This window comes from Toxotes jaculatrix, chromosome 11 (genome assembly GCF_017976425.1).
Source record: "Toxotes jaculatrix isolate fToxJac2 chromosome 11, fToxJac2.pri, whole genome shotgun sequence".
Classification (NCBI taxonomy): Eukaryota; Metazoa; Chordata; class Actinopteri; family Toxotidae; genus Toxotes; species Toxotes jaculatrix.
Window position 1 is genome coordinate 16014097 of NC_054404.1, and position 27151 is coordinate 16041247.

The window sequence follows — 27151 nt, forward strand, 5'->3', positions numbered from 1 at the left end:
GAGCTGCTCAGAAAATGGCATTGTGCACTTGCAGCTCTTGTCATGACGGTGGTTGGCTGAGTTTCACAGGAATGCAGTGCTCCTATGGTTGAGGTAGAACTGCAGGAATGTTTTGTTCCTGATTTGTCACAGGGTTTCTCATCCAGACTCTTTCCTTTTTTTTAAATATATATTTTCCCCTCTTGTGCAGGGCATCACATTTGAGGAGGTGGAGAATTTCTTTACTTTCCTAAAGAACGTGAATGATGTGGACACAGCCCTGAGTTTCTACCACATGGCCGGAGCCTCCATAGATAAAGGTACACCCACGTTTGCCCTTTTTCCACTGACATTCTCTCTTTCCTCCTAATTACTCCCCTTTAGATTTAACCATTGTGACTTTCATCCTCTGTCTCTCAGAGCTGTTAACGCTCCGGCCAGATCTGCCTCCCGCATCTCTTTTGTGCCTGGCTTTGCTCCCAATCATAGCTCAGCCATTTGTCATCTGTTTCTCCATCCATCCATCGTCTACCGCTTCCTACTCCAGGCCCGCAGGAGAGCGCATGCTTAAATCCAAAGATCACAAACACGCACACATGACAGATCACTTCCGACTTGACAGTGCAGGCTACCGATGCTCACTGACACATGGCAACATCATCACTGGGGGAAGGAGACGAGAAACTGGGCTGACCCGTCATTACATGGTTACTCTCCTGAGCAAGAGGCTCTTTCGTTCCATCACTCCTTTGCAAAAAGAGAAACTTATCCACTGTCAAAAAATCCAGAAAATTATCCTTGTCTTGTTTTGTAAACACATTTCTGATAAACGATACCGATAAACGATAGCACTATTTATGTGACAAATAAATTGTGCTCCTTGGCTTCTTCACAACAAAAGCCACCCATTGTTTTACCAGTGGCTTTTAACACTTTTAATGTGATGCCAATGCAGTTGAATGTTCCGTTCTCGTTCTCAGCTGCTAACAATGAAAACTGCTCTATAAAGGGGTAATTACTTAATGTAAATACATTGTATGGCTATTGTAGAAAAATACTGACTATAAATAGCAACATAAATGGGGTTTAGGTTAATGAAAATCTTATAGACAGAGAACTGACTGTGGATAACAGCCTGTATCCTCTCCCCCGAAGAATGTGTCTATAATGATTATTCAAGAAGACCAATTACTAAGCGTCAAATAAGTCATTCAATTATTCTTATTTCCTTTATCTTCCTCAACACATTCATTTTTACTGAATTAATTCATCTTTCAGATCCTAACAATGAAAGTCAATTTAATGTGAGAGCAGCACAGGCAGCGAGGACCTGTGGGTTTTATAATATGGCGATTGTTTGATGAGTCAGTGTTTCCTTCATGTGTTGCAGTTCAGTCCGTCAATCTGTCTCTATATGTTTTGTATCCGCACATCCATTAGTTCTGATTCACTGATGAAACAGCTTCTGCTTTGAGGGAGTGCAGGGTCTACCCTGATGTGCTTGTTTCCAGAGTATGGCTAACAAGCCTTGTGTGTGGGTGTAGGTGTGTGAGTGTGAGTGTGTTGTGGAGGGATATTGAAAACGTCAGGCTGCTGTGGGTTTGTGGAGAGCTGTCAGGCATGCGTCTGTGAAAGATCTCCATCCTCCATCCTCGTCCGGGCACTGAAGCCTTCTTCCTACTCTTACAGACTAAAGGAGCTCTTGTATTTCTGTCTTCTGTTATACATTTTTCTATCATCTCTGTCATCTCGTTGTCGAATCCGTTGATGTGGGTGTGTTATCTGGAACAGCACAGTACATTGTATTTGAGAAAGGTAGAAAAGAAGCCCACTAATGAGATTCCTGCTGGAGTGATTCAGCTCTTTGCAGGAAGGTTTTGTCAGACATTATTCTTTTCATCCTATCTCTCTCTCTTGTTTCTCATACTCCTCTGTTTATCCTCACCTTCCCACCTCCACTTGTGTACCTTTTGAAGCCTGATAATCAATAATTCTTGTGGAGACTAAGAAGTTTTTTTTAAGCTTTTTATCTTCTATTTGTTTTTCTGAAATGACCCTGAGGCTTTTTTTCCCTCCTGTGTCCGTGTCATTTCATTTCCCTCTCTTACTCTGCACACCTCCACCCCCCTCCCACCTTCCATCTTTTTTTTTATTCCTCCCAGCCAGTCTCACTCTCTGCTGCCTGTCCTGAATCCGTCTACTCCTCCTCCTTCTTTCAGCCCCTTCGTTCTCGCGTCTTGACTCTATCAGATAGTTGTCCCGGTGAATGGGAGCCCCGCCTGCTATCGATCCAAAGCAGTTTGCAATTGTGCGAAATGTCCTCCACATGGGCCATTTATGAGCTGGCTCATATGAGTCTGTGTCCACTCGCACCTCTATTACTCTCTTTCACAAATGGTCAGTCTCTCTATCTGTGGTTCCCTCCTTCTCTGTCTCCCAGTTACCATGAAGCAGGTGGCCCGCACCGTGGCCAAGGTGGAGCTGTCGGATCATGTGTGCGATGTGGTGTTCGCTCTGTTCGACTGTGATGGTAAGTAAGCTGACAGGTTCATCATAGCTCTCTCACTGTAAATATTTATGGAAAGAAAATAATGCCCCCGCTTGACAGATAGAAATCATCAGTAAATGGAAGTCATCTCCTCCTCCTTACTTATTCTTCCTCTATTATTTCATCATCTCCCTCCCCGTTGTCCGTCACCCTGCTCCCCCTTCTCTACTCCCGCTCTCTTTCATCCTCAGGGAATGGAGAGCTTAGCAATAAGGAGTTCATAGCCATTATGAAACAGCGGCTGATGCGTGGGCTGGAGAAACCCAAGGACATGGGCTTCACTCGGCTGGTGCGTGCCATGTGGAAGTGCGCCCAGGATACCGCTTGGGACTTTGCCACACCAAAGACATAATAGAGACAGGAGGGAACGTGCAAGTGAGACCGAAAGACACAGTGTGAATAAAGCAACAACACAGCAAAGCATTAAAGGCATTCTCCTTCAACAGGTCTCGTGAATTTAAATAGACAATTAATGCAAGGAACTCATTAGGACTGCAGCTCTGAGGGGCATCATCAATCATTAACGCATGTCGTTGTAGTTCAAGCTATCAATACAGTGACTGAAGCATGCTGACACAGCGCAGTGTGTCCTGAAAAGTATCTCTAGTTTTCCTGACTAAGGCATCATGGGTATTTGTATATTTTAAAATATACAGTCAAACTTTGTATGTGTATTTTTGCAGCGTTCTAGAGAGGATTGCTGTGTCAATGGGTATGACCCTAAAAACAGCACTTTGATATCTGTGTTTAACATGTTACTGCAAAAGGCAACACAAGGAGGGAAATCAATCTTATTTGACCTCCTGCTGTATAAATGCTGTAGTATGTCTGTTCTATACTGACAACAGACCCATAGCTACTTCTTTGGTGGGACAGAGAGCAGAAGTCTGTAATCTTGTTAGCACCTCTTCATTCACTCTACTGGCTCCAGCTGCATCTTTACTCCTGTCATTATGTCCCATAAGAGATCAATGATTCTCGTCTTGCTCTACCATGCACACAAAGCGCGTGTTCTTCAGGTTATTGTAGCTCACTAAAACACTTTATATAAGATGGATGGTAAAAGAAATGCTCTATTAAAGAATATGATGTTTTAATAATGTAGAACTGATTAAGCTGTATTTCTGAACAACTGCTCTGCTTGACTTGTTAAGTTGGATTGTTGTTCTGCCATGTTATCATTTTCACTCTCTGACAATGAGAAAAGCACAGTGGGGGATTAGCGAGACTAATCTATGGGGCACCAAGGAAGTCATTTGTCATGCGTAACGAAATGGGGTGTAACATTTTAGGCAAAAATGCATGGCTGATTGTGTGCAGTCAGTGGCTTTGAGTGCATGCCAAATGAAGAAAAATGGTAATATGTGTGTGTGCGTATGTGTACATGCACGCGAAAGCAGTCAGCAGTTTTGTCTAATTGAAATGGACAGGATGGGCAGTCCTCGGCCTCTGCTGCCCATTAAGAGATTGTCCTGCAGCCCCTTTGTGTACACACACACATGCGCGGTGCTGCATTGGTCTGAAACGAGCTGGCTTACTCTTTTGCTCACATTGCAGCTGACAGACGGAAGTGGCACTCAGAAGCGATTGCTAGGCAGGAGATTAGGTTGAAGGGCCCCTCATCAGGATTCCTCACCGATGTTCTTTCCAGAGCTTAAGTCTGGCATTACAATCAAATGGAACGTAAAATGATTTTTAACTGAACATCCTTTATCCTCACTGTCATATCAACTCTACAACACGCCCCTTGTCCCTGCCCTCAGCTGTCCAGTGAAAACTATGTATCTCCAAAATGTCAACTTTTCATGAGCTAACAAAAACTGCTTGTTTTCAGCTTTGTAAAAATGCATTCTTTAACTAATCCAGTGGCTTTTAAATTGTTTATTTAGCTTAACAAGTAGGAGAATTTTCTCAACCTATTTATATTTGTAAAAACTGAATTTGGAGACATAGTTTTATTTGGATTGCCACAGTAACTCATTCTCTTTACACAAAACCTTTATCTGCTGTGCAGCCTTTCCCAACAGCAGTTGCTTCATAACTGGGGCTGCAAGTCATTTGACTAGACCATTAATCTGTTGATTGTTAATTTAAAAAATGCCCATTATAATTTTGCACAGCTGAAGGTAATGTCAATCCAAAACCCAAAGAAATATTTTTTTTAATTGAATGAAACTATAAAACCAAGTGTGCACACTTGAGAAGACTGAGTGGAATATGTGTCTGATAATTAGAACATCAAATAAATCAAAATTAAAATCATTGCCTAAAAAATAGTCATTTTCTGTCAATCAGTAATTGAACTAACCATTTTCATCTCCAATTACAAAGCAAAAATACTTTTTAACTCTGCTTTCACAAGCTCAGTGAAGGCTCCTGTGGTTCATAGTGACTTTGTAGACCACAGCATGTAGCCTAACGGCATAGCCTCCAAATGCGTCAAGTGTGCACTGAAAAAATTGCCTGGTAAAAGCTCTACAGTAGCTGTAAAGCACGCCTTCCTCCTCAGCAGCTCAGCCATGTAAACCCCAAGCAAGCACGCTCTGTCAAATTTCTCTGCTTGTTGAGCGCTGGAGCTACGCTCAGTGGTTAACTGTTGTCAGACTTGGCAGGGAGACTATATTTGGTGTGACTGTAGATCTCCCTCTTAAGTCAACACTTCTCTATGTGTAGGCACAGATATGTACACAACATTTCCTCAGTGTGTGTATATATGTGAACTGTATGGATAGTGCATGTGCTGTTCTCCAGGTGTACATAGGAATTAAGGTTTTTTCTCACACTGAATGCAGCAAGTGTATGCTTTATTAAGCCATATGTTATGTGCCATCTGTCAAGTATCACAACTTAATACAAAAATAATAAACACACGTACCTACAAAAATAAAAAATAGAGCTTCAGCAGCATTAGAAAAAAAGGAATTCAGTTTTGTGATGCAATCCACCGACTTAGCAATGCTGTCATTGTCAAGAACACCAGCTTTTATTGGCAACATAGAAAGACAACCACATATCATTTTGTTTTAAGCAGGCAGTGACAGGAGCTGCTAAAATCATTTCAAACTACCACTGCTGTGCTGTAAAATGTTCCGAGACATCCAGGATTCAGTATCCTTGAGGCAAACCTGGCCAGACCAGTAGGTTGTAGTGAGAACCAGCTGAGTGTCTTTGCCGTGACAGTGAAATAAGATGAGTTTATACAGATTAAAGAGGCCAAATAAGAATGTAAAGCAACAAATAGGAGTCTCCTCATGTTTCAAAATATTAAGGACGTGCAATGCTAAACTGGTGGGGCATCCCTTTTAAAAAGAGCAGCCATCAACTGTTAACACTCCACCTGCTATTCCTGACAAACCTCGCCTTTCCTTTGCTTATTGTGAAACAGAATCTATCACGTGTACTGATGTTTTGTGTAAGGCCTGGTCATAGCATCCACCCTCGATACTGTCCCATGGCTTGAAGTAATAAGGTGATAGTCATGTATTAAACTGTTTCACATTTACAACTCAGAGTCAGTACTGGAGCACAGCTATACTTGACTGCCATCCAGTGGCTTTGGTAAGATATTCATTCATTTTCTGAGAGCTTGATCATTTTTTTCAGTATGCCGCCCCCTCCCCCTTCCTTGCCTGTTGGAAATTTAGAAAAAAAAAATGCTGCTACGTGAATATCACACATTTATCCCCAGGACCATTTCTTAATAACACAGCTAATGACTGTAGGCATGTATGTCTGAAACCACTGAGAAAGCAGCTTGTAATTTGTAGATGTCTAGAGACTTCCCATCCCATTTCTGAGATTCACATTAAAACTGTACAGTCAACATGAGTGAATTCAGCTCTGGCAGAAGCTCTCCCTGCTCTGTTGAAGACAAGTTACAAGTGTCAGTGTTAATTTGAAGACAGTAAAGAGACTAAAAATTAATAATAAAAATCCTGATTACAACCACACCACCATTTATTCTGTTAGGTCTTTAATAACAGCTACAAGAACTGGTAATAAAAAAATGACATACAGTAAATTCAAATAATTGAAACAATCATGGCTCTCAGTTACATTTGTGAATAATTAATTCAATACCACACAGAGCAGGGAGGGCTGGACAGGGGCATCCTAACATCAGAAAGCAAAATGGCTTGAGAATAGCATGGAGAAAAAAATCTGAGGTCCTAAAAGTTGAAATGGAATAAAACTTAATAAATATACAATATAAAACTGTTCTACTCCCTAAACGTTTTTATGTAATGTTGCGAGAAACAGCCCGAGCACACACCCTCTCCGCATTTAAATGTGGTCACATAAAAATTACCAAAACGACCAAACAAAATTCAAGAACCCATGTGATCCATTGAAAATCAGTATCTGCCTTTTCAAAACATCGGATGTCATTCATACATAGATAAATGGGAAAAAAAATGGCAGGACATTTTGTCATTTGAGAATAAAGTAGAGGAAAAAGTCAAAACAAGAAAGAATATAGAGGCCCAACACAGACATTGGCCTTTTACCGTTAACAGGAGGCCTGCAGCCACCTAGTGGCTATAAGTGTAATAATGTCACAAAGATGTCAACCAGTACAGTCACAGTCACAGCTGGGTACATGTCTCTCCTGCTGCCACAGAGATAAAATGAACAGTCTCCATTACAAATTAAGGGCAGCAAACTAAATGTAAGTCAGCTCAGCTCTGCGGGTCACATTCTTCTGTCAGCGTGCTGCTGCTGGGTGGAGATGACAGAGGGACTGGATGTTAGGGGCAGGAAGGAGACAAATTGATAGTCCTGATCACAAAGGTACAGTACAGTTCAGTTCAGGTGTGAGGGACCAAGGCTAGAAGGCGCTCAGTCACTGTCAAACTTAATGGAGTTGACTGAGGTTGAGATGGCGCCGCCGCGGTAGCTTCCCCTCTTCTTCTTCGTCTTTTCGTGGCGGAACGACTTGCCTTTTGTGAACCGGAGCACGTCGTTAGCTTTCTCGCCCCAGTCCCCTTTGGCTCCATACTGGGATTGCAAAGGTAGATGAACATGATGGTAAATTATTCGGCCGACTCAGCGATCTTAATGTGCAATGCTGCGGCAAGAATGCTTACCTTTGCGTCAAAGGAGTTGTCAGCAAGACGGGGATCCACATTTACTTCTTCTTCTCTTATTCTTCGGAAGGGTATATTGGAAGACTGAAAGACAAGGTATTTCCATCAAAGTTTGACTCTTTTCTCATCAAGAAAACACTTTTACCCAGAAGTCATCAGCTGTATGTATTTTTAACAAAAGTTGTTTTAGAAAACCCAACATTCACTTCCAACTCAGGCCTCAGACCAAGTCTCTGCATGTCTTACCTTCTTACTGGCTTTAGGGAAAGTCTGAGGTGTCGTTGTTACTGTCTTGTTTTTTGGTGTTGTGACTTCTGTCTCTTCCTCCTCACTTTCTGACGACTCTTCGTCTCTTTTTCTCTTTCCTTTGGTACCTGCGTGAATCAGAGGAAATTAGAGGAGAACAATTGTGTACCGGTAAATGCTACAAGTGCTCTATAAACCTAGGATGCATGAAATTACACACTTGAAAAGGCCAATAAACATGGGGTAAAAAGGCGATTAGAGTGACCTTCTTGTAATGGTTGTGCGTGATGGTTGAGTGTGCCATTTACCCATAAATACATTTAATTTCCCGGTTAAATGGCCACATCATGTTCAGTATTTGCTTGAGACGTACCATTTGTTGCAGGGGTGGTGGGTGCTGTGGCTGCTTTGCGTGGTGCTTCCTCCTCATCTGAAGAACTGTCTGAGGAGCTGCTGCTGCTCTCTTTAGGTTTAGCTGTCGGAGTTGTCTTTGCTGTTGCAGCAGGTTTTTGTACTTTGACTTGTGTAGTTTTACTGGCCTCTTCCTCCTCAGAGCTACTGTCACTGGATGAGGACTCTTCTGGCTTTGCTGGGGCCTTGGCTGCTGCACTGGTTGTCTTGGGTGTTGCTGCCTTGCCATTCGCTGGCTTAGCAGGTGTGGACTTGGTCTCTGTCTCAGAATCAGAGCTATCCGAGGACTCAGAGCTGCTCTCCTCAGCCTTCTTCTTTGCTGGAGCAGCAGCTGCCTTTGTGGCTGCGGGCTTGGGCTTGGGTGCTGCCTTCTTGGGCTCCTCCTCCTCGCTGGAGCTGTCCTCACTGGAGTCTGCAGGAGCCTTGGCAGCAGTGGCAGGTTTCTTGGCCACTGATACCGCTGGAGCTTGTTTCTTGACTGCAGGTTTGGCCTCATTCTCAGAGTCTGAGCTGTCAGAGTCGGAGCTGCTCTCTTTCGCGGCAGCGGGCTTTGATGCAGGCGTGGCGGGCTTTGTTGCTGGGGTAGCTGGTTTAGCTGCTGCCACTGGCTTAGCTTTCACTGGTTCTTCTTCATCCTCAGAGGAAGAATCAGAGTCAGAGCTGCTCTCTGCTGCAGTGGGCTTTGCTGCAGGGGTAGCTGGCTTTGAAGCTGGGGTAGCTGGTTTAGCTGCTGCAGGTTTAGCCTTGACTGGTTTGTCTTCATCTTCAGAAGAGGAGTCAGAGTCTGAGCTGCTCTCTGCTGGAGCAGCAGGCTTAGCTGCAGGGGTAGCCGGCTTTAAAGCTGGGGTTGCAGGCTTAGTTCCTGCAGGCTTGGCCTTAGCTGGTTCCTCCTCGTCTTCAGAGGAGTCAGAGTCTGAGCTGCTCTCTGCTGCTGTTGCTGCAGCAGGCTTTGCAAGAGGGGCTGCACGCTTTGAAGCCGGGGTGGCTGGTTTAGCTGCTGCCTTTGCTTTCACCGGTTCTTCCTCATCCTCAGAGGAGTCCTCTGAATCAGAGCTGCTCTCTGCTGCCTTGGCTGGGGGTTTGGAAGCAGCGGCAGGTTTCGGTGGGGCTGCAGTTTTAGTGGCAGATTTTGCTGGAGCCTCGTCTTCAGAGCTGCTATCTGAATCGAGATGAAGGAAAAACAATGTTTTGAACATTTTTCAGATAAGCATGAATGTATGTAGAAAAGCAGAGGAGGAAAAAGGATTGTTTAAAAAAGGATTTTTAAATCATATCAGTTCTCATGATGGATTATAAATGATGGCTTCTAACCTTGATCAAAAGCAAAACACGCAAAGACATTTACAAAAGTAAGGCATTACAAGAAATGTTGAATTCCTCAAGAAATGCTGAGCTCACATTTTTTTTTTGGCATCTCTTACCTGAGCTTGAGGACTCATCTTTTTTAGCTGGAGTAGTCTTGGCAGGTGCAGGTTTAGCTGCGGGTTTCTTTGCTGCTGCCTTCTCCTCCTCCTCCTCCGAACTGGAATCCTCTTCTGAGGAGCTTTCTTTAGCAGGTTTAGCTTTAGCTGCGGCTGGTTTTGCTGGGGCAGCCTTAGCAGGGGTCACCTTCGCTGCAGGTTTCTTCACCTCCTCTTCATCCTCCGAACTTGATGAGTCTGAATCTGAATCTTCCTTTTTAGCAGGAGTGGCCTTGGCTGGAGCAGGTTTGACTGGGGCTGCTTTAGCTGGGGTGACTTTGGCAGCAGGCTTCTTTGCCTCCTCTTCTTCTGAGCTTGAATCTGGAAAAACCACAGGCACGAAGAAATATGTTTGTCACATGTCCAGCATCACGACATCAGGTCAAGCAGAGTAGAAAATGTCTGACTCAAGTACCATTTGTTACCTGAGCTCTCAGAGCTGGATTCCTGCTTCTTTGCAGCAGGTTTGGTAGCAGCAGTCTTTACCGGTGCAGGTTTCGCTATGAGGATTACAGTGCTGTTAGACAGAGCATTAAAAGCACTGAAAATCAAGCTAAGAAAGACAAACACCTCTTACCAGCTACTTTCTTCTCTTCTTCTTCGTCACTGCTGTCGTCACTGCTGTCTGAGGAGTCACTGTCCTTGGCCTTGGCGGCTGCTGGTGCAGCTGGCGCTTTCTGGATTGAAGCAGGAGGTGGGACTGCACTGTACGCTCCTAACAAGACAGAGGAAGAGGATCAGGGCCATAATAGACATATAACAGAGCCTCAGTACAGTCATACAATATTTTAATCACTTTGAGATCATTCCAGATTGGACCACGTGATTGTAGTCATAACCTCCAACAAGGCATACAATAGTAAAAATACCACACCTGCTTTTGGTTTTTTGCTAGGAGGAGCCTCATCTTCAGATGAAGAGTCTTCACTGCTTGACTCAGCTGCAGCAGCAGCAGCCTTTACTGGGGTGGCTTTGACTGGAGCCTATCAGGACACATTAAGTAAGAAAGTCTGCTGTATCAATTTACTTACTACAGTCAATATCTGATTGGTCTCCGGTGGCATTATTCTAAACTCTGGAATGAAAACAATCAAAATGTGTAATAATAAGATATGGCCAGCTTCATTAACATACCTTAGCTGGTTTTTCATCTTCAGAATCTGAGGAACTATCTTCACTGCTGCTGCTCTCCTGCTTTTTCTGACCTGCACCTTTAGCAGGAACAGCTGGCTTGGATGTTGTGACTGCACCTGCCTTTGGTTCTGTTATTTAGAGTTAAATTATATTAGAAAAAAAGGCACATTCTCATCGTCAGCTTAATTTTAATTCACAGTTAAAGACAGTTGCTTAACTCAGTAGCAATGCCATCTGCCAATAAACTCACTTGGTGCAGGGGCTTTAGCAGGCTGCTCATCCTCAGAGTCAGATTCTTCACTGCTAGAGCTGCTGTCTTTCTTCCTCGTGTTGCCAGCAGCAGGAGCAGCAGCCACCGGCTTCACAGGAGCCTACAAGCAGAAACAACATTTAAATAATAGCATAAACTTCAATAGCTTTAACCCTGCAGCAATAGCTAAGTGTGGGATGCATCTTTATTTTGAATGTTTCCTCCTACCTTTGCAGGAGCCTTCTTCTTTTCCTCCTCTGAGTCACTGGAGTCCTCACTGCTGCTGGATGCAGCTTTAGTAGCTGCTGCTGCTTTAGCAGGCACCCCCTTGGCTGCTAACACAAATGTAGAGAAACTGAATCTGATAATGTTGTAGAGGATTTTTGAATGGCACATTACAGACAGAATTCAACCAGCTTTATCCATTCTCTGTGTCAAACACACTGCTATCACCTGCAGGAGCTGCCTTAGTTGGTTTGGAAACAGCTTCTTCATCCTCGCTGCTTGAGTCCTCACTGCTGGAGCTCTCTGGGGTGGTTTTTGCTTTCTTGGCCAATGGACCATTGGCGGCCTCACCCTCATTAAGAGGTGCTTTTCGTTTCTTAGCCTCAGGAGATCTAGGAAGACCAACAGTGACATTAAAGGAAGCAACCGTGGCTAGTTTTTAACTGCCGTCCACGGGCCAGGTATTAAATTAGCTATTAAAGTACATTTTAACTGGATATGGGGATATTTTCCATCAATCACAAATTCACAAAGTGTTTGTGGACCAAGTAAGTGTCACCTTATTATGTCAGCAGTTAAAGCAATGCTTGGTGTCGATTATTGCCTTTTCAGTTTGGACAGAGTAGGAAAAAGAAACGACCCACACTTCTGGTTTGCCCATATTGTCCAGATTAGTCAATATTGATATGAACTAAATACACTTTAACATTGACAGAGTAGTGAAAAAAACAATAACTCACTTCACCCAGAAGTTATAGATATTGACGAGGTTTTCTTCATTCTCATCTTGTGGAGTCTGCAGAGAAAACACATGGAGCACTAATTTAGCCAATTACCTCCAGGTGTAAAGTCTGTACAGTTTTAACACACAGTTTCCCTACAAAGCAGGACACTGTATGATTTGCCTTCACGATCTATGAAATGAAAACTTTAATTAGCTCAGGTGGCACATGATACACCGCTTGCACGTGAGCCCGCACACGTGTTAACTCATCCGGCCGCGCGGTCTCAGTACGTTGATTCACTCCTCGTGCTGTCCGTGTGGACAACTTCACCTCGTAGCACCTGGAAACAAGTCGGTGGGTAAAGCCGTCTGTCAACCACACAACGAGCCGCTTACCACTTTCGTCTGTTTCAAAAACTGCTGCGCCGCCTTGGTGAACTTGTTATTCAGCAGAAAAGAATACACGCATCTATAAAGATCACTCGGCACCGAGCTCTGCGCCGCCATCTTCAACACGCTCCTTCTGGAAGGAAAGGAAGTAACGGGAACCCGGCGCACAATGATAACGTCGACACCCTCTTCGGAGATTAGATGGTTAGTATTGTTGGAAAAACATCTGACCCACTTTTTGGACTGAATTCACAGGTTAATTTAACCCATGTTTGTTTGCTAGCGTATTATATTTAATACGCATCCGATTGCACCAACTATTGTCCAAAAATATACATTTATAAAAGTTATGGCTTAGATTAAAAAATATAGGTCTGGTGGTATCAGGAAATTGAAGCTTTTACTGCCCTATGATGTTTTGAAAATACGCTTTCAAGTCCAAACGTGTTGGCTTTTTTTAAACCAGCATTAGATTCTGGTAATTAAATTCGACTTATAAATTGTTTAACGCCACATTTTATAAACCGTTCCTCTTATTTTTTAGATTATTGTCAGCCATGTCGTTGTCAATAAAGGCGCATGCTTTACACGTCATCACCAAAGACCTTTCCTTTTCCTCGTGTCATAATATGGTCGTCTTTGAAGGGAGCAGTCGGGCAATGACACTGACCCAGAGCCAGCGGAATTAAAGCTGTGATTCGAGGACTTCTTTGCTGAAGCCATGCCTCGCTACGAATTGGCGCTGATCTTGAAGGCGATGCAGCGGCCGGAGACTGCTGCTACTCTCCGGCGGACAGTAGAGACTTTGATGGAGCGGGGCGCCGTGGTGAGGGACCTGGAGAACTTGGGAGAGAGACTGTTGCCCTACAAGATAACCAAACATAACATGAGGCACAGCCGCGGATCTTACTTTCTGGTCGATTTCTACGCAGCCACCGACATCGTCCCAGGCTTATTGAATCACTTGCACCGTGATGTGGACGTGGTGAGGCCCACTGTGCTGAAGAAGGACGCCGAGGTTCCCCACAGTAACTGCTGTGGTCCCAAAGAGTGACTGAACGTAAGGAATGTCAGATGTGAATCAGTACTAGCCATGCATCTGTTGAATGAAGCCTGCAGGAGCAATGGTTTCGTTCGCAGGTGTGCACAAGTCGCCAAAGAGTTAGCATTGTTTTATCAACCCATGTAACCGCCCCATGCATGGATAGCTCCAGTATTCAATCTAAGATATAAAAAACAGAGATGAAACAAACCATTGTATTTGTATAGTTGTGACATCTAAGGTTTTGCTGTTTGCGTGCATTAACTGACAAAAACAAAGTGTAGCTGCTAGCTCAGTCAATTGGAGTTCATCATCAGTACAGATTCGATTAACAAGAAGCAATCCGTTTAGCTTCGTGGAGCCATTATGGATGACATTAGGCAGCAGAGCTGTCCCTCAAGAAGGTATGGGCAGCCATAGGTTTTTTAACGACTAATAGATTTGTGGATTTGATATAAAATTTGGATGAAATGCTACCAACTACACCCAATGGGAGTGATGTCCAAAACTACAAAAGCAATTCTCAGTTTGTAAAATGGCAAGTGAATTACTCTTTAAGATTCCTGTATGTGAAAGTCAGCCTGGACGTTAAGGGTCTGAAAGGTGCTGTCCTCCCTCTGCCCAAAGGTACCTTTGCGAAGCAATAAGTTAAATAGTTATATACATAACAACAACAGTGTAAGAATTAAAGGCGGTGGCCTCCTTGTAGTTAACAAAGATGAATAATTGTCTGTAGAAATGAAAATCCAAGAGCTTACATATCAAAGATTCTGCACCACCAGTGTTAGAAATATTTTTTTCCTGGCCTGTGCCAATATGTGTGATCATATGATCAAATGTCATAGAGCTAGACCAATATGTTGGCTTGGCTGATATTACTGGCTTATTTGTTTTGTCACAGATACATTGTTGTAGGCTGATTTGCAGGAAATCGCCTCCATTATATAGTTTGTCCACCAGAGAGCGCTGTCAAGTTAATTTTCCACTTGTTAAATTTCATGCTCAAAACATATTTCGAGCACAGTTCAAAAACAAATAAGTTGATCTTTATCAAAAATGTTGATACTATATTATTATGGTTTAAAAAATAGCTGATACACCAGTATTAGATATATATGACCTAATCCAGGCTCTAAAATGCGGTCAGTGAGTCAACTTCATTAAACGTGTTCATGCAGTCGGTGCCCTTTACTTTCTGTTTATGGAACTCATGCTGTGCTGACTGTGCTGTAACTTAAGCCAATGTAATCATTGTTCCTTTTCTTTTACAGGTTTTCACAGCACATATCCAGAAGATGCTTCCATCTTTGACCTTTTCCATAGTTGTTGACCTGCATTTGGATGTTATGTCATAATAAACTACTTTTTTTCTATCTTAGTTGCAAGTTTTTCTTGACTACTTGTTAAAACAGCTTAGACATTGTTCTTCACTTGATGTGTAGTAAAGTGTTTGTGAAACATTTCATTGGAATAATAATTTGACTTATATTGACAGTAGTGATTGGCAACTGGATGCCAATCACTACTGAATACTTAGTGTTAAAATTTAATTTGAAATAAATGTATTGATTTATTTGACCATCTTTCTGAATTCATGTGAAATGAATTTCACTTTGTGAAATCATCAAGTCAGCTTCAAGTACTGCAATTTCAAAAGCATATCTATATTTATATTATTTATTTTTAATTCAGATAGAAAATCCACCTACCTTGTATTATTATAAAGCCATCCAGCCTTGATCAATGTCATCTGAGAAAGTTCTGTAAGACAGTTACATTGAAGTGTGGGTGAGTTGTCCTCATCTGACCAAGTTAAACAGCTTTGCATTATTGTAAGAGATCAAATTACCAATGTTTTTCAGGGACTTTCTCAGGCTTGATGAATTTTATTAGTTGGCTGGAATTGCATTTCTGTTGTGTACGTCCACCTGTCATCAGAATTTAAACAGCCGTCCTTAAATTTGCGGAAATTAGCACTGAGTCTTGTTGACTTTCAAGTGGCTTTTTATTTCAATATGGAGAAAAAAACTGATGTTAGAAGCGATGGGCTGTGTGGCCACCGCTGGAACTATTGCTGTGCAAAGTAAAAAATCCTAGTGTAACCACTGTACAACTATGAAAAATCTCATTTGTTTCACAGGCTTGTTAATTAGATGTGGGTGTGTTTGGATTTAAAAAAAAAAAAAAGTATTTTCAAATAAACTTTGAAAGACTTGATGTTCGAAACTAAATGATCACATCAGACACAGCAAAGCTGAGGCAGAGTCACATGTCTCGAGTCGTCAGCTGACAGTGAGACATAAAGGCATCAACAAGCCCCACCGTCTGCATTGCAGTGCTGTCCGCTCCTCAGACAACTTCACACACCTCAGAGACAAACACAGGCGAGCCGGGAAAACAGCGCAGTTATGCTGCTTTTAACTCTGCTTTTCGTGTCTTCAGGTAATGCCAGTACTCAAGGAGGAAATTAATGTTGATTTGTACATGGTCGGTGGTAATGTTCAGACAGTTGTCAGGTCAGGACTGTGGTTGTGTAACGAAGTGCGTTTCGACATCAAAACGCGGAAACAGCTCACGCAGCCTTAGCTTTAGTAAACAGTAGCTAATAGGCTAATGTTAACACCCACAGCAAACGCTGGGTTGTATGTGGTAATGATTTTATTAAACACGAATCAGGTGTTTTTGCTCATCAGATCAAATGTCTACATATGTGCTTAAGATGTAAAGAAGTCGTGTTAAGTCAATTTTCACCGTTTGTCTTTTAGGTTTAAATGCGTTGTTGTTGGCCTGGCAGCCTCAGTTATCAACGTTAGCCTGCAAGCTAGCGCTAGTTGGCTAGCTAAACATCGGTACACCGTTAGCCTTAGGTCAGTATTTTTTTGTGGAGATGTAGTAATCTAACAACAAAGCAAGTTACCCGAGCATCTGGCTAGCTCACCCTGATGAGATTATTTGTGTGGTGTTTTGTCTTAGTATAGGCCAATGTTTTAAAGAGAAAACATTGGCCTATACTAAGACAAAACACCACACAGAAACTCATTCAGGGTTGGTCCGCCCAACCTGCTGTGAGCAGATGAAGTCCTGTATGTGGTTCTTTGTTGACCCCTGGTTTGGTTTTGCTAAGAAGTTCTTGATAGATCCGCTCAACCAGCAGCTTTCATTTCAGCTTTTCAGTAAAATGTCAGTACCTTAAAAGTTTTGTTCTCAGTTTTGGTTCCTCTGAATTCCTTTCTGTTTTGACAACTGTATTTGTCTCCGTGTGCGTTTTGTCTGACTTATCTTTATGGTCAAACAAATCTGGGTCAGTGAAATCAAGATATGAGTTATTGCTGCAATGCTAAGCATAACTTACGAACAACTAGGGTATTTATACCTTAAATATTGTTGGTTTGATCTGGTGACATTTGAAATATGGATCTGAAATGAATGTCATTTGTTTACTTCTTATCAGAGCAGAGGCTGAGTTTCTTGCAGCCCACTGGCAATATCGGTTCCTCCAAGTCATGATAGTCGTGTATTTAGTGCTTATCTTCAGTTTGACTTCTGGTTTAAGTTATTGATTTTATAAGAAGTCTTATTTGTACATCCACATTCTTGCATGTGTTTGCTACAGGCATTCCTAAGAGGTTCATGTCATAAGCTTCAGGGCTTAATCATATTGTTCAACAAGTGTTATGTCTGCTTTCTTCTAGTCTTTGGTTGTTGGGTTAAAGCAATGTGTAGCCTGATACACTGAAACAGTTTTACAGGTCACTTGCTGTTGCTGAACAACGCAATCTGAATTCCCTCTTAAAGCCTTTGTGCTTAGCTGTGACATGTAATGTCATAATGCGAGTCACTCACATTATGATGAGCTCTTCTGTTTCGGAGTCACGCTCACAGACAGTGAGGCAAAAATATGCCAAAGATGTTACAGCCTTTTTTTTGCTGGCCTCTCATAAAACTAATAATCTTTGCCTAACAGGTGACCTGCTTTTCTGCTGTAGCCAACAGAAATATATAGCATGTATTTTCAGCTTCTGTGGCCTTGTTAACTGTAAATGCTTAACTACAGTCCTAAAATCATATCCAGAGATGTCCTTGTTGGTACAGTCTGTCTGCCTGAGAACAGCTTGTTATTTTGTTGGACTGCTCATGTGACTGAAGTGGAGGCAGGGAGTTTCCTGCCTGCACTTCACTGGTATGAATGCATAGCGGGAGGGGGTTCATAGTTCTGGGTGATTGAAGGTTTGTCAGTACAGCCTCACCTGTGGTTCCAATTCTTGGCCGTTATTGCCGCAGGCCACTCACAACGCCTGCATGGGGATCAGTTTATATCCTAAGTACAGTGCGTTAGGCATGTTCATCAGTAAAGCATTTTAGTCATATTTCTAAATGTAGCTCTTTTGGTGTGAAGATGATCTGAATCTATTTTTATTTTTTAAAGAAGGCTTAAGAAAGTAATAGAGAAAGCAGGAAGCAGTACAGCAAAGCATTAGGTGTTTTCCCACTTCTCTTTTTTCACTTCAGTGAAATGCAGTTTGCATTAGCCCAAAAGATAATATATTCACTATATGCATAACCGCTAATTATTCAGTTCTTCAACTGTGATGCCCATGTAAATAGTCCCCCCTGTTATGTCTCTTCTTGATCTGTTGCTCTGACTGGCACTGTCAGTCTGGCTTGTGGTGGTTGGTGGTGGAAAATCATGCCAGATTTAGAGGCATATGCGACTTAGAAATGTACTAACAGGATTTAGTTTGTTTTCTCTTCACAGCAGTTACAAAACATTTAGGCAGGTTACTGACCCACAATGCTCAGTCTTTGAAGGAGTACTGTTTTCAGAGATCAATTTGTAGGCTTACCTAACAACAGGACTTACTAGCATTTGATTGGTTTAGGGAGACTGGAGGCTGGACCAGGCTTTCGTGTCAGATAACTACCTAACAGACTGACAAGTGCTCTTCATTATTAAAATGTCAAAATGAATCAATCCTTAACTGGAATGACATGGCTGCCGTTCTGGAAAAAAAAAATCCTGTTTGACCTCAGCTGTGCTGAGTCATTTCTAATACTTCTGGGCTCTTCAGTGCGAAGTTGTTCATGTTTATCAGACTTTGCAGCTCTGAGGTATTAAGTTCAGTTTAACTAAAGAATACAACACTACTTGTTGTCATGGGCCACACATCTTGTGTTCTTTCTCTACAGAGTTGTTGTTTTTTTTTTCCAAATTAAACCTGCCACACAGTTGCATGGTTAAAAATTAAATTCCTAGCTTCTTCCTCCTGTAATGTATTTGAGGAAGTTAGTGAGTCCTGAATTTCTCCTTTCGGTCATCACCAGGCAGACTGATAAATAGTGTGGTAAACTGTTGTATCTACTTTTAGCTAAACCAGTTTTCAGAAATTCAGTCTGAGAAAATGTTGCCTGCACATTTGTGATCATCTAAAATCTAGATGACTTGTTAAAATGTCTGTCTAGTGCAGATGGCTTGAGAGTGTGTAAAACAACTAACTGTACCTCAAGGAAGAAGCAGAATGTCCATTCTGGAGAATTAGAGACCATTTCTGTGTGCCCCCCGTTAAGCAGGAATAACATACCCAGGAATATGGTTTTGTCATGTGTCTGATTTCTGATCTCTAGTAAAAGTTTCTTAAAAGTATGAAATCTTACTTTTTTTTTTGCCTACTTTCTAGCTGTAGCGACCCCTCTGCTGGGCACTGAGCAGTGTGCTCGTGGCCCCCCCTACTGGTGTCAGAATGTAAAGACGGCTTCTCTGTGCGGAGCTGTGAGTCACTGCCAGCAGAATGTGTGGAACAAGCCCCAAATGGTGAGACTGCATATTTTTTTTCCTGTGAAAGTGACACGTGCCATACATATACATATATATACACATACATATATTTTTTCCTCTTTTTTAATTCTAAAAAAAACAGCAGATTGTTCCCTTGTGGGTTCCTCTGTTTTGAAGTGTATCACACACTCTCATTTATAAATAAATGAATGAAACTATTTTTATTTTTTGTATCGTGGAGAATTTGGGGTATTCTGTACTCTGTAAGCTTTTATTTCACACATCCACTTGTCTGGTTTCAGAAAACAGTGCCATGTGACTTGTGTAAAGAGGTGTTGATGGTGGTGGACCAGATACTGAAGGACAACGCCACTGAGGTAAGATTTAAAAAAAAAAAACTTGTGCAATAAGCAAATGAGTTGCTTTTTACCAAACCTATATTTAAACAAAGACTGGTTTCTGTGTTTGCAGGGTGAGGTTCTTGGGTACCTAGAGAAGGCCTGCCAGCTCATCCCTGATCAAAGTCTGTCTGCAGAGTGCAAGGAGATGGTGGATGAGTACTACCCCATCATCATGGGAATCATTACTGGAGAGCTGGTGAGCACCATCAACCTGTTTATGCAGGCCTTGGGCTGTTCTTCCAATTCATTATGGATTCAGTGCTGAAAGGTCGAACAACATAGCAACTAGCTGAAATAACATTAGATTAGGGCCAACACAAATTAGCATCTTTAATTTTGCCATTACCAGGTAATCAATGCTTGCATTCAGAAACATATTGGATGCTTTTGAAAAAAACCTCTAAACAACTTTTGCCAAAGATCTTATTAAAGCTTATTGGAGTTTGATTTGTCTGTTAATTTATCATTCAGCTTCATCTAAACCTCTTAAAATGGTCTATCTGCCCCTTGGTGTCAAAAAAGAAAAAGGCTGTGAGCAAAGTGCAGCGAGCTGAATAAGCGCTATTGATGGGGAAGTGAGTCCAACTCTAAATGGGAACAGAGCAGTCATTGTGTAATACTAAACCCCATGACTGGGAGAGCATTTGGTGTAGGTTTCTTTGTGTCAGCTTTCACCTGCTACAGCAGCTGTGGGAGCGAAAGACAGTTCTGTACAGGTCCTACAAAAATAAAACATGACTTCTCTAAATATCAGCTTCAGTTTTTCGTTTGATTGTGTGAATCATCCATGCTGTAAAGCTAGGAGTCATTTAAGTACTTACTTCTGCTGCTTACAGCCAACGTGTGTGACATTTTTAAATGAAGCTCAACAGTATCAAGTGACAATTAAAATGTGCCAGTTATTGAAGTAACTCAAAGCTTTGTGTTTTTAGGAGGATCCTGGTGTGGTGTGTGGTGCCATGGGGCTTTGTAAGTCTCAGCAGGCAGCCCTGGCTGAGGTTCAGGCCCAGGAGCAGCTCATGTCCAATGAAATCCCCCAGGTCGACCTTTCCCAGCAAGTGGCTCCTTTCCTCCTCAATGTGCCTGAGCTGCTCTATCCCCAGAATCCCAAGCAGGAGGCCCCTAAACAAGAGACTCCAAAGCAGGTACTTACATACACAACATTATGTTCTCCTCCTGTTGTTGAGTGTTGCCCTCATTTTGAATCTTACCTACCCTGTAGGAAAGTGACAACGTGTGCCAGGACTGCATCAAGTTCCTGACTGACGCTCAAGCCGAGGCCAAGGCAAACTCCTCATTTATTGACTCTCTCATTGAGAATATTGAGAACCAGTGTGACCTGCTGGGACCAGGCTTGTCTGAGATGGTGAGAGTCCCACAAGTGGCGGTGTTTTGATTAAATTTGTGGTTTTCTTTCTGGAAATGCAGGATATTAACTTTGCTTCTTCCTCATTGCAGTGCAAGCAGTATGTCAGCCAGTATGGTAGCGTTGTTGTTCAGCAGCTTATGTCCATGGTGAGTCTTCAAACATTTCCACTTCATGTGCTTCACTGATTTTTAAAAGACGTTTTCATGTTTAGCATACATAAGCCACATTATAACATGAATGGCCATTATATTCTAATATTCAGCAATGAACTGGTCATCAAAGCTAATGACTAAATGTGGTAATTTATGAAGTTGGTGGTGCTTAGCTCATGTCCAGCACCCACTGGCTTCCTGACTGAATTTATTCATATCTTTGAATCGCTTACTTTCTTTATTTTCTTAATTTCTGTTGTCTTTTTCATCTGTGTTTCTTCTTTAATTTCCTCCTCTCCATTCATGTTGTCTTGCTCTGTTTTCTCCCATACTGGGTTTTGTGTGCTGCTCACCAGGAACAGGTAGGTCTCTCTGCTCAGCCTGTAGCCTCTTAACCCTTAGCTCTCGCTTTTTAAAAAAAAAAAAATTTGTGCTGTCCACTCCACTAGAGCTACTCACCTCACACTGTAGAGATGCATGTGAAGTGATGATGAAATAATGAGTGACACTAGTTCACTTAACTTGAACACTCTGCTTGTTTGACTAATGACTTGACACTAAAGTGCCTGTTGGAACAGCTTAGTTAAGGGCCTCATTAAGATCCTCTCCTGTTTCTTCACATCAAATGAGCATACAGTGCTGTCATAGTCAAAGTATGCTTGGATCTTATGACTTAGTGCATGATCAAGTCACATGATCGATGCACTGGTCTCTCATAACACTGAAGTGACTGTCTCCATTAAAAAATAAAGCACCATCTTTTTTTCTGTAAATGGTTGGTCTTTCTTAAACATTAAGTTCAGGGCTGCAGAAGTAAACTTTTTTTTTTTGGCCAGTATGGGTGTTTGTTGTGCTGTGTTTGGTACTGGTAAAAGAAAACTGCATTAGATATCCGTTTTTGGGTTGTGGTTTTTTTTGTTTTTGTTTGTTTTTCTTGTGGGGGGGGATGGGGGACTAACATGCACGGGTGGTAATTCTGTGGAATGGTATGAGGATTAGAAACACATGGTTTATGCTCGCAGCATGCAGTGTGGCAAGTTTTGTCCACCTTTAGCTGTGTGTCCTAAAGTTATTGTCTCTGTCCTCAGCAACCCAAGGATATCTGTGTCCATGCTGGCTTCTGTGCTTCTGCTATGAAGAAGTCCGTTCCCATGCTGAAGCTGCAGCCTGTCAAGACTGTGCCCGCTGCCAAGACTGTACCTGCTCTCAAGCTCTTCCCTGCCATCAAGGTGGAGTCTGCTAAGGTAAGTCACGGTGGATACTTGACTGTTGACTTATCAGCATTTGATACTGATACAAAATTAAAATCAGTTTTGTGATGAAGTATTGCACATGCACAAGACATTGCCTCTTTGTGTTGCAGCCCATGGTGCGTGTCCATGATTCTCCAACATGTGCCATCTGTGAGTTTGTGATGAAGCAGCTGGAGACTATGTTGGAGGATCAGAGAACAGAGGTGGGATGTGTGATGTATCCACTATGGCCATAAAAATAAGCTCCACAAAACTGCTGCCAATGTACTATAGGAGTGTTTATTTAGAGTCAGCTCTGGTGTCAAGCTGACCCATCTGTCTTTGTCTCAGGAGGAGGTGATTCAAGCTGTGGAGAAGGTGTGCTCACTCCTGCCCTCCAGTCTGAGTGCTCAGTGTAAGGACCTGATTGAGACCTATGGCCAGGCCATTATTGAGCTGCTGGTGCAACAGGCTGACCCCAAGACTGTCTGCACAGTGTTGGCACTCTGCAATGATGCCAGCCGTGCATATGCCCGTAAGTCCTCATTCTTCAAAGCATACACCAAATGCAAATGTTAGCTTTGCTGACAGCGGAGTCATTACCGAGATGCTGTGCACAGGTGTAAGGCCTTATTGTATCATTTGTTTTTATTTACCTCTGTGAAACCAAAGGTGTATTTCCACATATGGGTAAAACCATTTTTTTCTGTTGTAATTCTTTGCAGCTGCACTTGACCAGACTCGCTTCAAGGCTGGTGGCTACTGCGACGTGTGCAAGTTGGCCGTTACTTACATCGACGGCATTCTGGAGAAGAACGCTACGGAGCAACAGATTGAGGAGGCTGTGAGAAAAGTATGCAGCTTCTTGCCCGACTCTTTCCAGACTCAGGTGAGTAGCTGCACTTTTTTAGCTTGCGTAACATGTATTTGTCCTCATGTTACAGCCGTGCATTAACCCCTATGTGTCTGTCAACAGTGTGACCAAATGGTTCAACAGTATGAGCCAATGCTTGTCCAGCTGTTACTGCAGATGCTCGACCCAGACTTTGTGTGCATGGTAAGGAGTAAACTATATTAATTTATAACTAAACAACAAGACAAATAATGTGAACACTTTATCTTGACTGTGAAGAAGTTTGAGACTTCTTGATTATGCCAGGAAACACAATTACTCTTTAATCCAGGAGATTTTGAAGAATGGAATTTACTCTGGACTGTACAGATAGTGTCATTTATTGTTATTATTAATTTTATTTTTTTCATGAAATGTTGGGAATGAACAGTCAGTGGGATATTTAGCTGCCACTACATCCATGCAGCCTAGTTTAGTATTTGAACTGTGTGTGTGTGTAACAGAAATTAGGAGCCTGCCCTGAAACTGTGCACAAGCTGCTGGGAGCAGAGCAGTGCAGCTGGGGACCTGCATTCTGGTGCAAGAACATGGAGACAGCAACTCAGTGCAACGTGAGTAATTAAGCTCTCTCTTAGAGCCCATTTAGATAATTCCCTTGTGTATCACAACTGATTGTATCACAACAGATTGTTTTGTGTCTGATAATGTGAACTTTACATTACTTTGCTTACATGTTTGCTTTGACAAGCCTGTCCAACCACTTGTCTCTGTCTTTTAGGCTGTGGCTCACTGCAAACGCCATGTGTGGGTATAGAGGAAGAGGAAGACCAGCACAAGCTAACCTATAGGGAATTAAAAGAAAATACTATAGTGCTGCTTCACACTTTTAATTTTTGTCTTGACTTCCTTTTTTTTGTTTTTTTTTTTTAAATAGACTTAAATGACTGCAATTTATGTTTAAATTAACTTTGATATTTTGAATGATGACATGGTGGAAAGGGACTGGGCATTTGTGTTATTTTGTTTTGTTTTTTTTCCCCTGTGGGGTGGGGGGGGGGGGGCAGGAAAGCTATGATTATGTGTATGGTGGCCTGCAGCTCAGCCTGTTGCTGCTTCACTGAGCAGAAGACACAAATCTTCACTGTTGGGCTTTGCAGATTTGCATCATTTGGGTTGCGTTTCTCTATATGGCTTGCTGGGTGAGGTTGGTATGTGTGCGTGTGTGTAAGAACACAAATTCAATTCATTTCACCTGTTGTATAATGTTATCACAGCACCAGATGGCTGCTGTCCTAATGGGTCTAGAAACCACCCCACACCCCTACAGCTGTATTCAATTCCTTTTCCCTGGAGGAACTGCTTGCAAAAAGGAGAGACAGCTCAGTGTGTTAAGAATGGCTGGCATTACTTTTAGCAGTATGTCTGATCCTTTAAACAAATTTCTATTTTGTAGACAAATGTTTTTGCGTGTTTAAGGAGCTCAAATGGAGGTAATTAGTCTGACGTTGTACCTCCCACTCGCCTCCCATTGTTTGCATTCTTCCTCCTGTTTGTAAATCACTGCGTTTCTAACATTCAAAAAGCATCTCGAATTTCAATTGTCTGCTTCATACCCAGAGCCAACTGTCAGTTGATCTGTAAATTTTTAACAATTAAAGTGATCCCAATCCTCCGATTCATTGTTTTCCTTTGCTTTAAACTGAACTAAACTTACTCTTACTTACCTTGTCATAAAAAAACAAACAAAACAAAAATAACAATAAAACCTTCTCCCTTGTTTATTACATGGCGGCCATTTCTGCAAACTAGGACACAGACTTTTGTGCAGCCTCAGCAGTCAGTCCAGGTCATTTAACTTCATAAGTAGGGATACACCAATATACATTTTTTTACTTCTGATCCGATCCCAATACCTGAATTTGGATATCTGCCGATACGGATACTATTCCGATACCAAAGCTCTGTTTATTATTGTTATTGTTATCATTATTGTTCATTTTACATGATTCTGTAATAAATCTTCTCCACAGGCAAGTATATGTACGAATGTATGCATGTCCCAAAAGGCAACTTGAAGTATAAGATCAGAAAAACAGGAAATCCTGTTAACAGTCAACATTTCTTAAATTCAAGACAGATACCCATAAAGGGTAACCTTTTAGACTACCCCTCTCCAAATAAAATAGAAATTAAAAAGGGTTACTTGATCTGATCAGCACAAATTAAGTATACTGGCTCTTGTAGCAGCAACAAATCAAGGTTTTTCAAATAAGCATCCCGAGGGGCAGAAGCTCACTCACGGTTCATTCTCTTCCTGCTGTACCTAGAAGGGACATACGTCTGTGAGTAATATATTGTTGGCAGTGGTGGAATGTAACAAAGTATTTGTACTTTGTTACTGTACTTAAGTATTTTTTTTAACATATCTGTACATACATACTTTTGATTTTACTCCATTACATTTTGCAGCATGTTATAAACATAATTTCCTAAAAATCTTTCATTCAAAATTTTGTCATTTCCCCAGGAGGGATCAATAAAGTAATTTTAAAAAAAAATTTGGCACAATTGTGCAATTTTGACGCCTTACTATGCTGTTTTTTATGAAATTTTGAGGTCATACTAAAATAATACTTTTTAGTCCGATTTTGATGCCTTACTATCTATGACGTTTTTTATGACATTTTGAGGTCATACTAAAATAATACTTTTTTTGGCCAATTTTGACGCCTTACTATACTATGACCATTTTTATGACATTTTGAGGCCGTTCTGAAAAATGTCTTTTTTTTTGGCCGATTTTGACGCCTTACTATACTATGACCATTTTTATGACATTTTGAGGCCGTTCTGAAAAATGACTTTTTTTGGCCGATTTTGACGCCTTACTATACTATGACCATTTTTATGACATTTTGAGGCCAAAAAAATTTTTGACTTTTTTTGGCCGATTTTGATGCCTTACTATACTATGACCATTTTTATGACATTTTGAGGCCAGAAAACAATGTGACTTTTTTTTAGCCGATTTTGACGCCTTACTATACTATGACCATTTTTATGACATTTTGAGGCCAAAAAAAACTTTGACTTTTTTTGGCCGATTTTGACGCCTTACTATACTATGATCATTTTTATGACATTTTGAGGCCAGAAAAAAATTTGACTTTTTTTTGGCCGATTTTGACGCCTTACTATACTATGACCATTTTTATGACATTTTGAGGCCAAAAAAAATGGTGACTTTTTTTGGCCGATTTTGACGCCTTACTATACTTTGACGTTTTTTATGACATTTTGAAGTCAAAAAATGTTTTGACTTTTTTTGGCCAGTTTTGACGCCTTACTATGACAATTTTTATGACATTTTGAGGCCGTTCTGAAAAATGACTTTTTTTGGCCGATTTTGTCGCCTTACTATACTATGATGTTTTTTATGACATTTTGAGGCCAGAAAAAAATTTGACTTTTTTTGGCCGATTTTGACGCCTTACTATACTATGACCATTTTTATGACATTTGGAGGCCAAAAAAAACTTTGACTTTTCTTGGCCGATTTTGACGCCTTACTATACTATGACCATTTTTATGACATTTTGAGGTCAAAAAACAATGTGACTTTTTTTAGCCGATTTTGACGCCTTACTATACTATGACCATTTTTATGACATTTTGAGGCCAAAAAAAATTGTGACTTTTTTTGGCCGATTTTGACGCCTTACTATACTTTGACGTTTTTTATGACATTTTGAGGTCAAAAAATTTTTTGACTTTTTTTGGCCAGTTTTGACGCCTCACTATGACCATTTTTATGACATTTTGAGGCCGTTCTGAAAAATGACTTTTTTTGACCGATTTTGACGCCTTACTATACT

At 41.5% G+C, this 27151-nt stretch overlaps 4 protein-coding genes across 10 annotated transcripts in view; 3 read left to right on the forward strand and 1 right to left on the reverse strand.

Annotated features, from left to right (window-relative positions):
- micu1 (mitochondrial calcium uptake 1) overlaps positions 1 to 3627 on the forward strand; it is a 30520-nt gene extending 26893 nt beyond the window's left edge. For all 4 annotated transcript variants that reach the window (XM_041049762.1, XM_041049763.1, XM_041049764.1 and 1 more), the window contains 3 exons: positions 191 to 299; positions 2420 to 2509; positions 2719 to 3627. In XM_041049762.1, the coding sequence (XP_040905696.1) occupies positions 191 to 299; positions 2420 to 2509; positions 2719 to 2879 (360 nt within the window). In that variant the 3' untranslated portion in view covers positions 2880 to 3627. The remainder of the gene's footprint in view (positions 1 to 190; positions 300 to 2419; positions 2510 to 2718) is intronic.
- A 2839-nt stretch (positions 3628 to 6466) lies between these two features.
- Positions 6467 to 12601, reverse strand: nolc1 (nucleolar and coiled-body phosphoprotein 1). 3 transcript variants are annotated; one of them, XM_041049761.1, is made up of 15 exons: positions 12461 to 12601; positions 12081 to 12136; positions 11569 to 11732; positions 11344 to 11450; positions 11116 to 11236; positions 10866 to 10993; positions 10606 to 10714; positions 10309 to 10446; positions 10157 to 10231; positions 9693 to 10052; positions 9291 to 9430; positions 8234 to 9158; positions 7861 to 7988; positions 7615 to 7698; positions 6467 to 7525 (listed from the first exon to the last, which is right to left on the reverse strand). In XM_041049761.1, the coding sequence occupies exons 1-15, from the start codon at positions 12569 to 12571 to the stop codon at positions 7367 to 7369; spliced, it is 2805 nt and encodes a 934-aa protein (XP_040905695.1). In that variant the 5' UTR covers positions 12572 to 12601; the 3' UTR covers positions 6467 to 7366. The 3 variants fall into 3 exon arrangements, with proteins under 3 accessions (XP_040905695.1, XP_040905694.1, XP_040905693.1); XM_041049760.1 differs by having other exon boundaries at positions 8234 to 9430; positions 11344 to 11447; XM_041049759.1 differs by having other exon boundaries at positions 8234 to 9430.
- Positions 12602 to 13041: 440 nt separating this feature from the next.
- mrps6 (mitochondrial ribosomal protein S6) lies at positions 13042 to 14869 on the forward strand. Its single transcript, XM_041049767.1, has 2 exons — positions 13042 to 13514; positions 14768 to 14869. Exon 1 carries the CDS (start codon positions 13176 to 13178, stop codon positions 13506 to 13508), a length of 333 nt encoding a protein of 110 aa, XP_040905701.1. The 5' UTR covers positions 13042 to 13175; the 3' UTR covers positions 13509 to 13514; positions 14768 to 14869.
- A 911-nt stretch (positions 14870 to 15780) lies between these two features.
- Positions 15781 to 24948, forward strand: LOC121189568 (prosaposin). 2 transcript variants are annotated; one of them, XM_041049836.1, is made up of 15 exons: positions 15781 to 15938; positions 19172 to 19305; positions 19572 to 19646; positions 19741 to 19866; positions 20603 to 20815; positions 20893 to 21036; positions 21129 to 21185; positions 21548 to 21553; positions 22280 to 22435; positions 22555 to 22647; positions 22775 to 22958; positions 23149 to 23312; positions 23400 to 23480; positions 23780 to 23887; positions 24055 to 24948. In XM_041049836.1, the coding sequence occupies exons 1-15, from the start codon at positions 15905 to 15907 to the stop codon at positions 24088 to 24090; spliced, it is 1611 nt and encodes a 536-aa protein (XP_040905770.1). In that variant the 5' UTR covers positions 15781 to 15904; the 3' UTR covers positions 24091 to 24948. The 2 variants fall into 2 exon arrangements, with proteins under 2 accessions (XP_040905770.1, XP_040905771.1); XM_041049837.1 differs by lacking the exon at positions 21548 to 21553.
- Positions 24949 to 27151: the final 2203 nt, after the last annotated feature.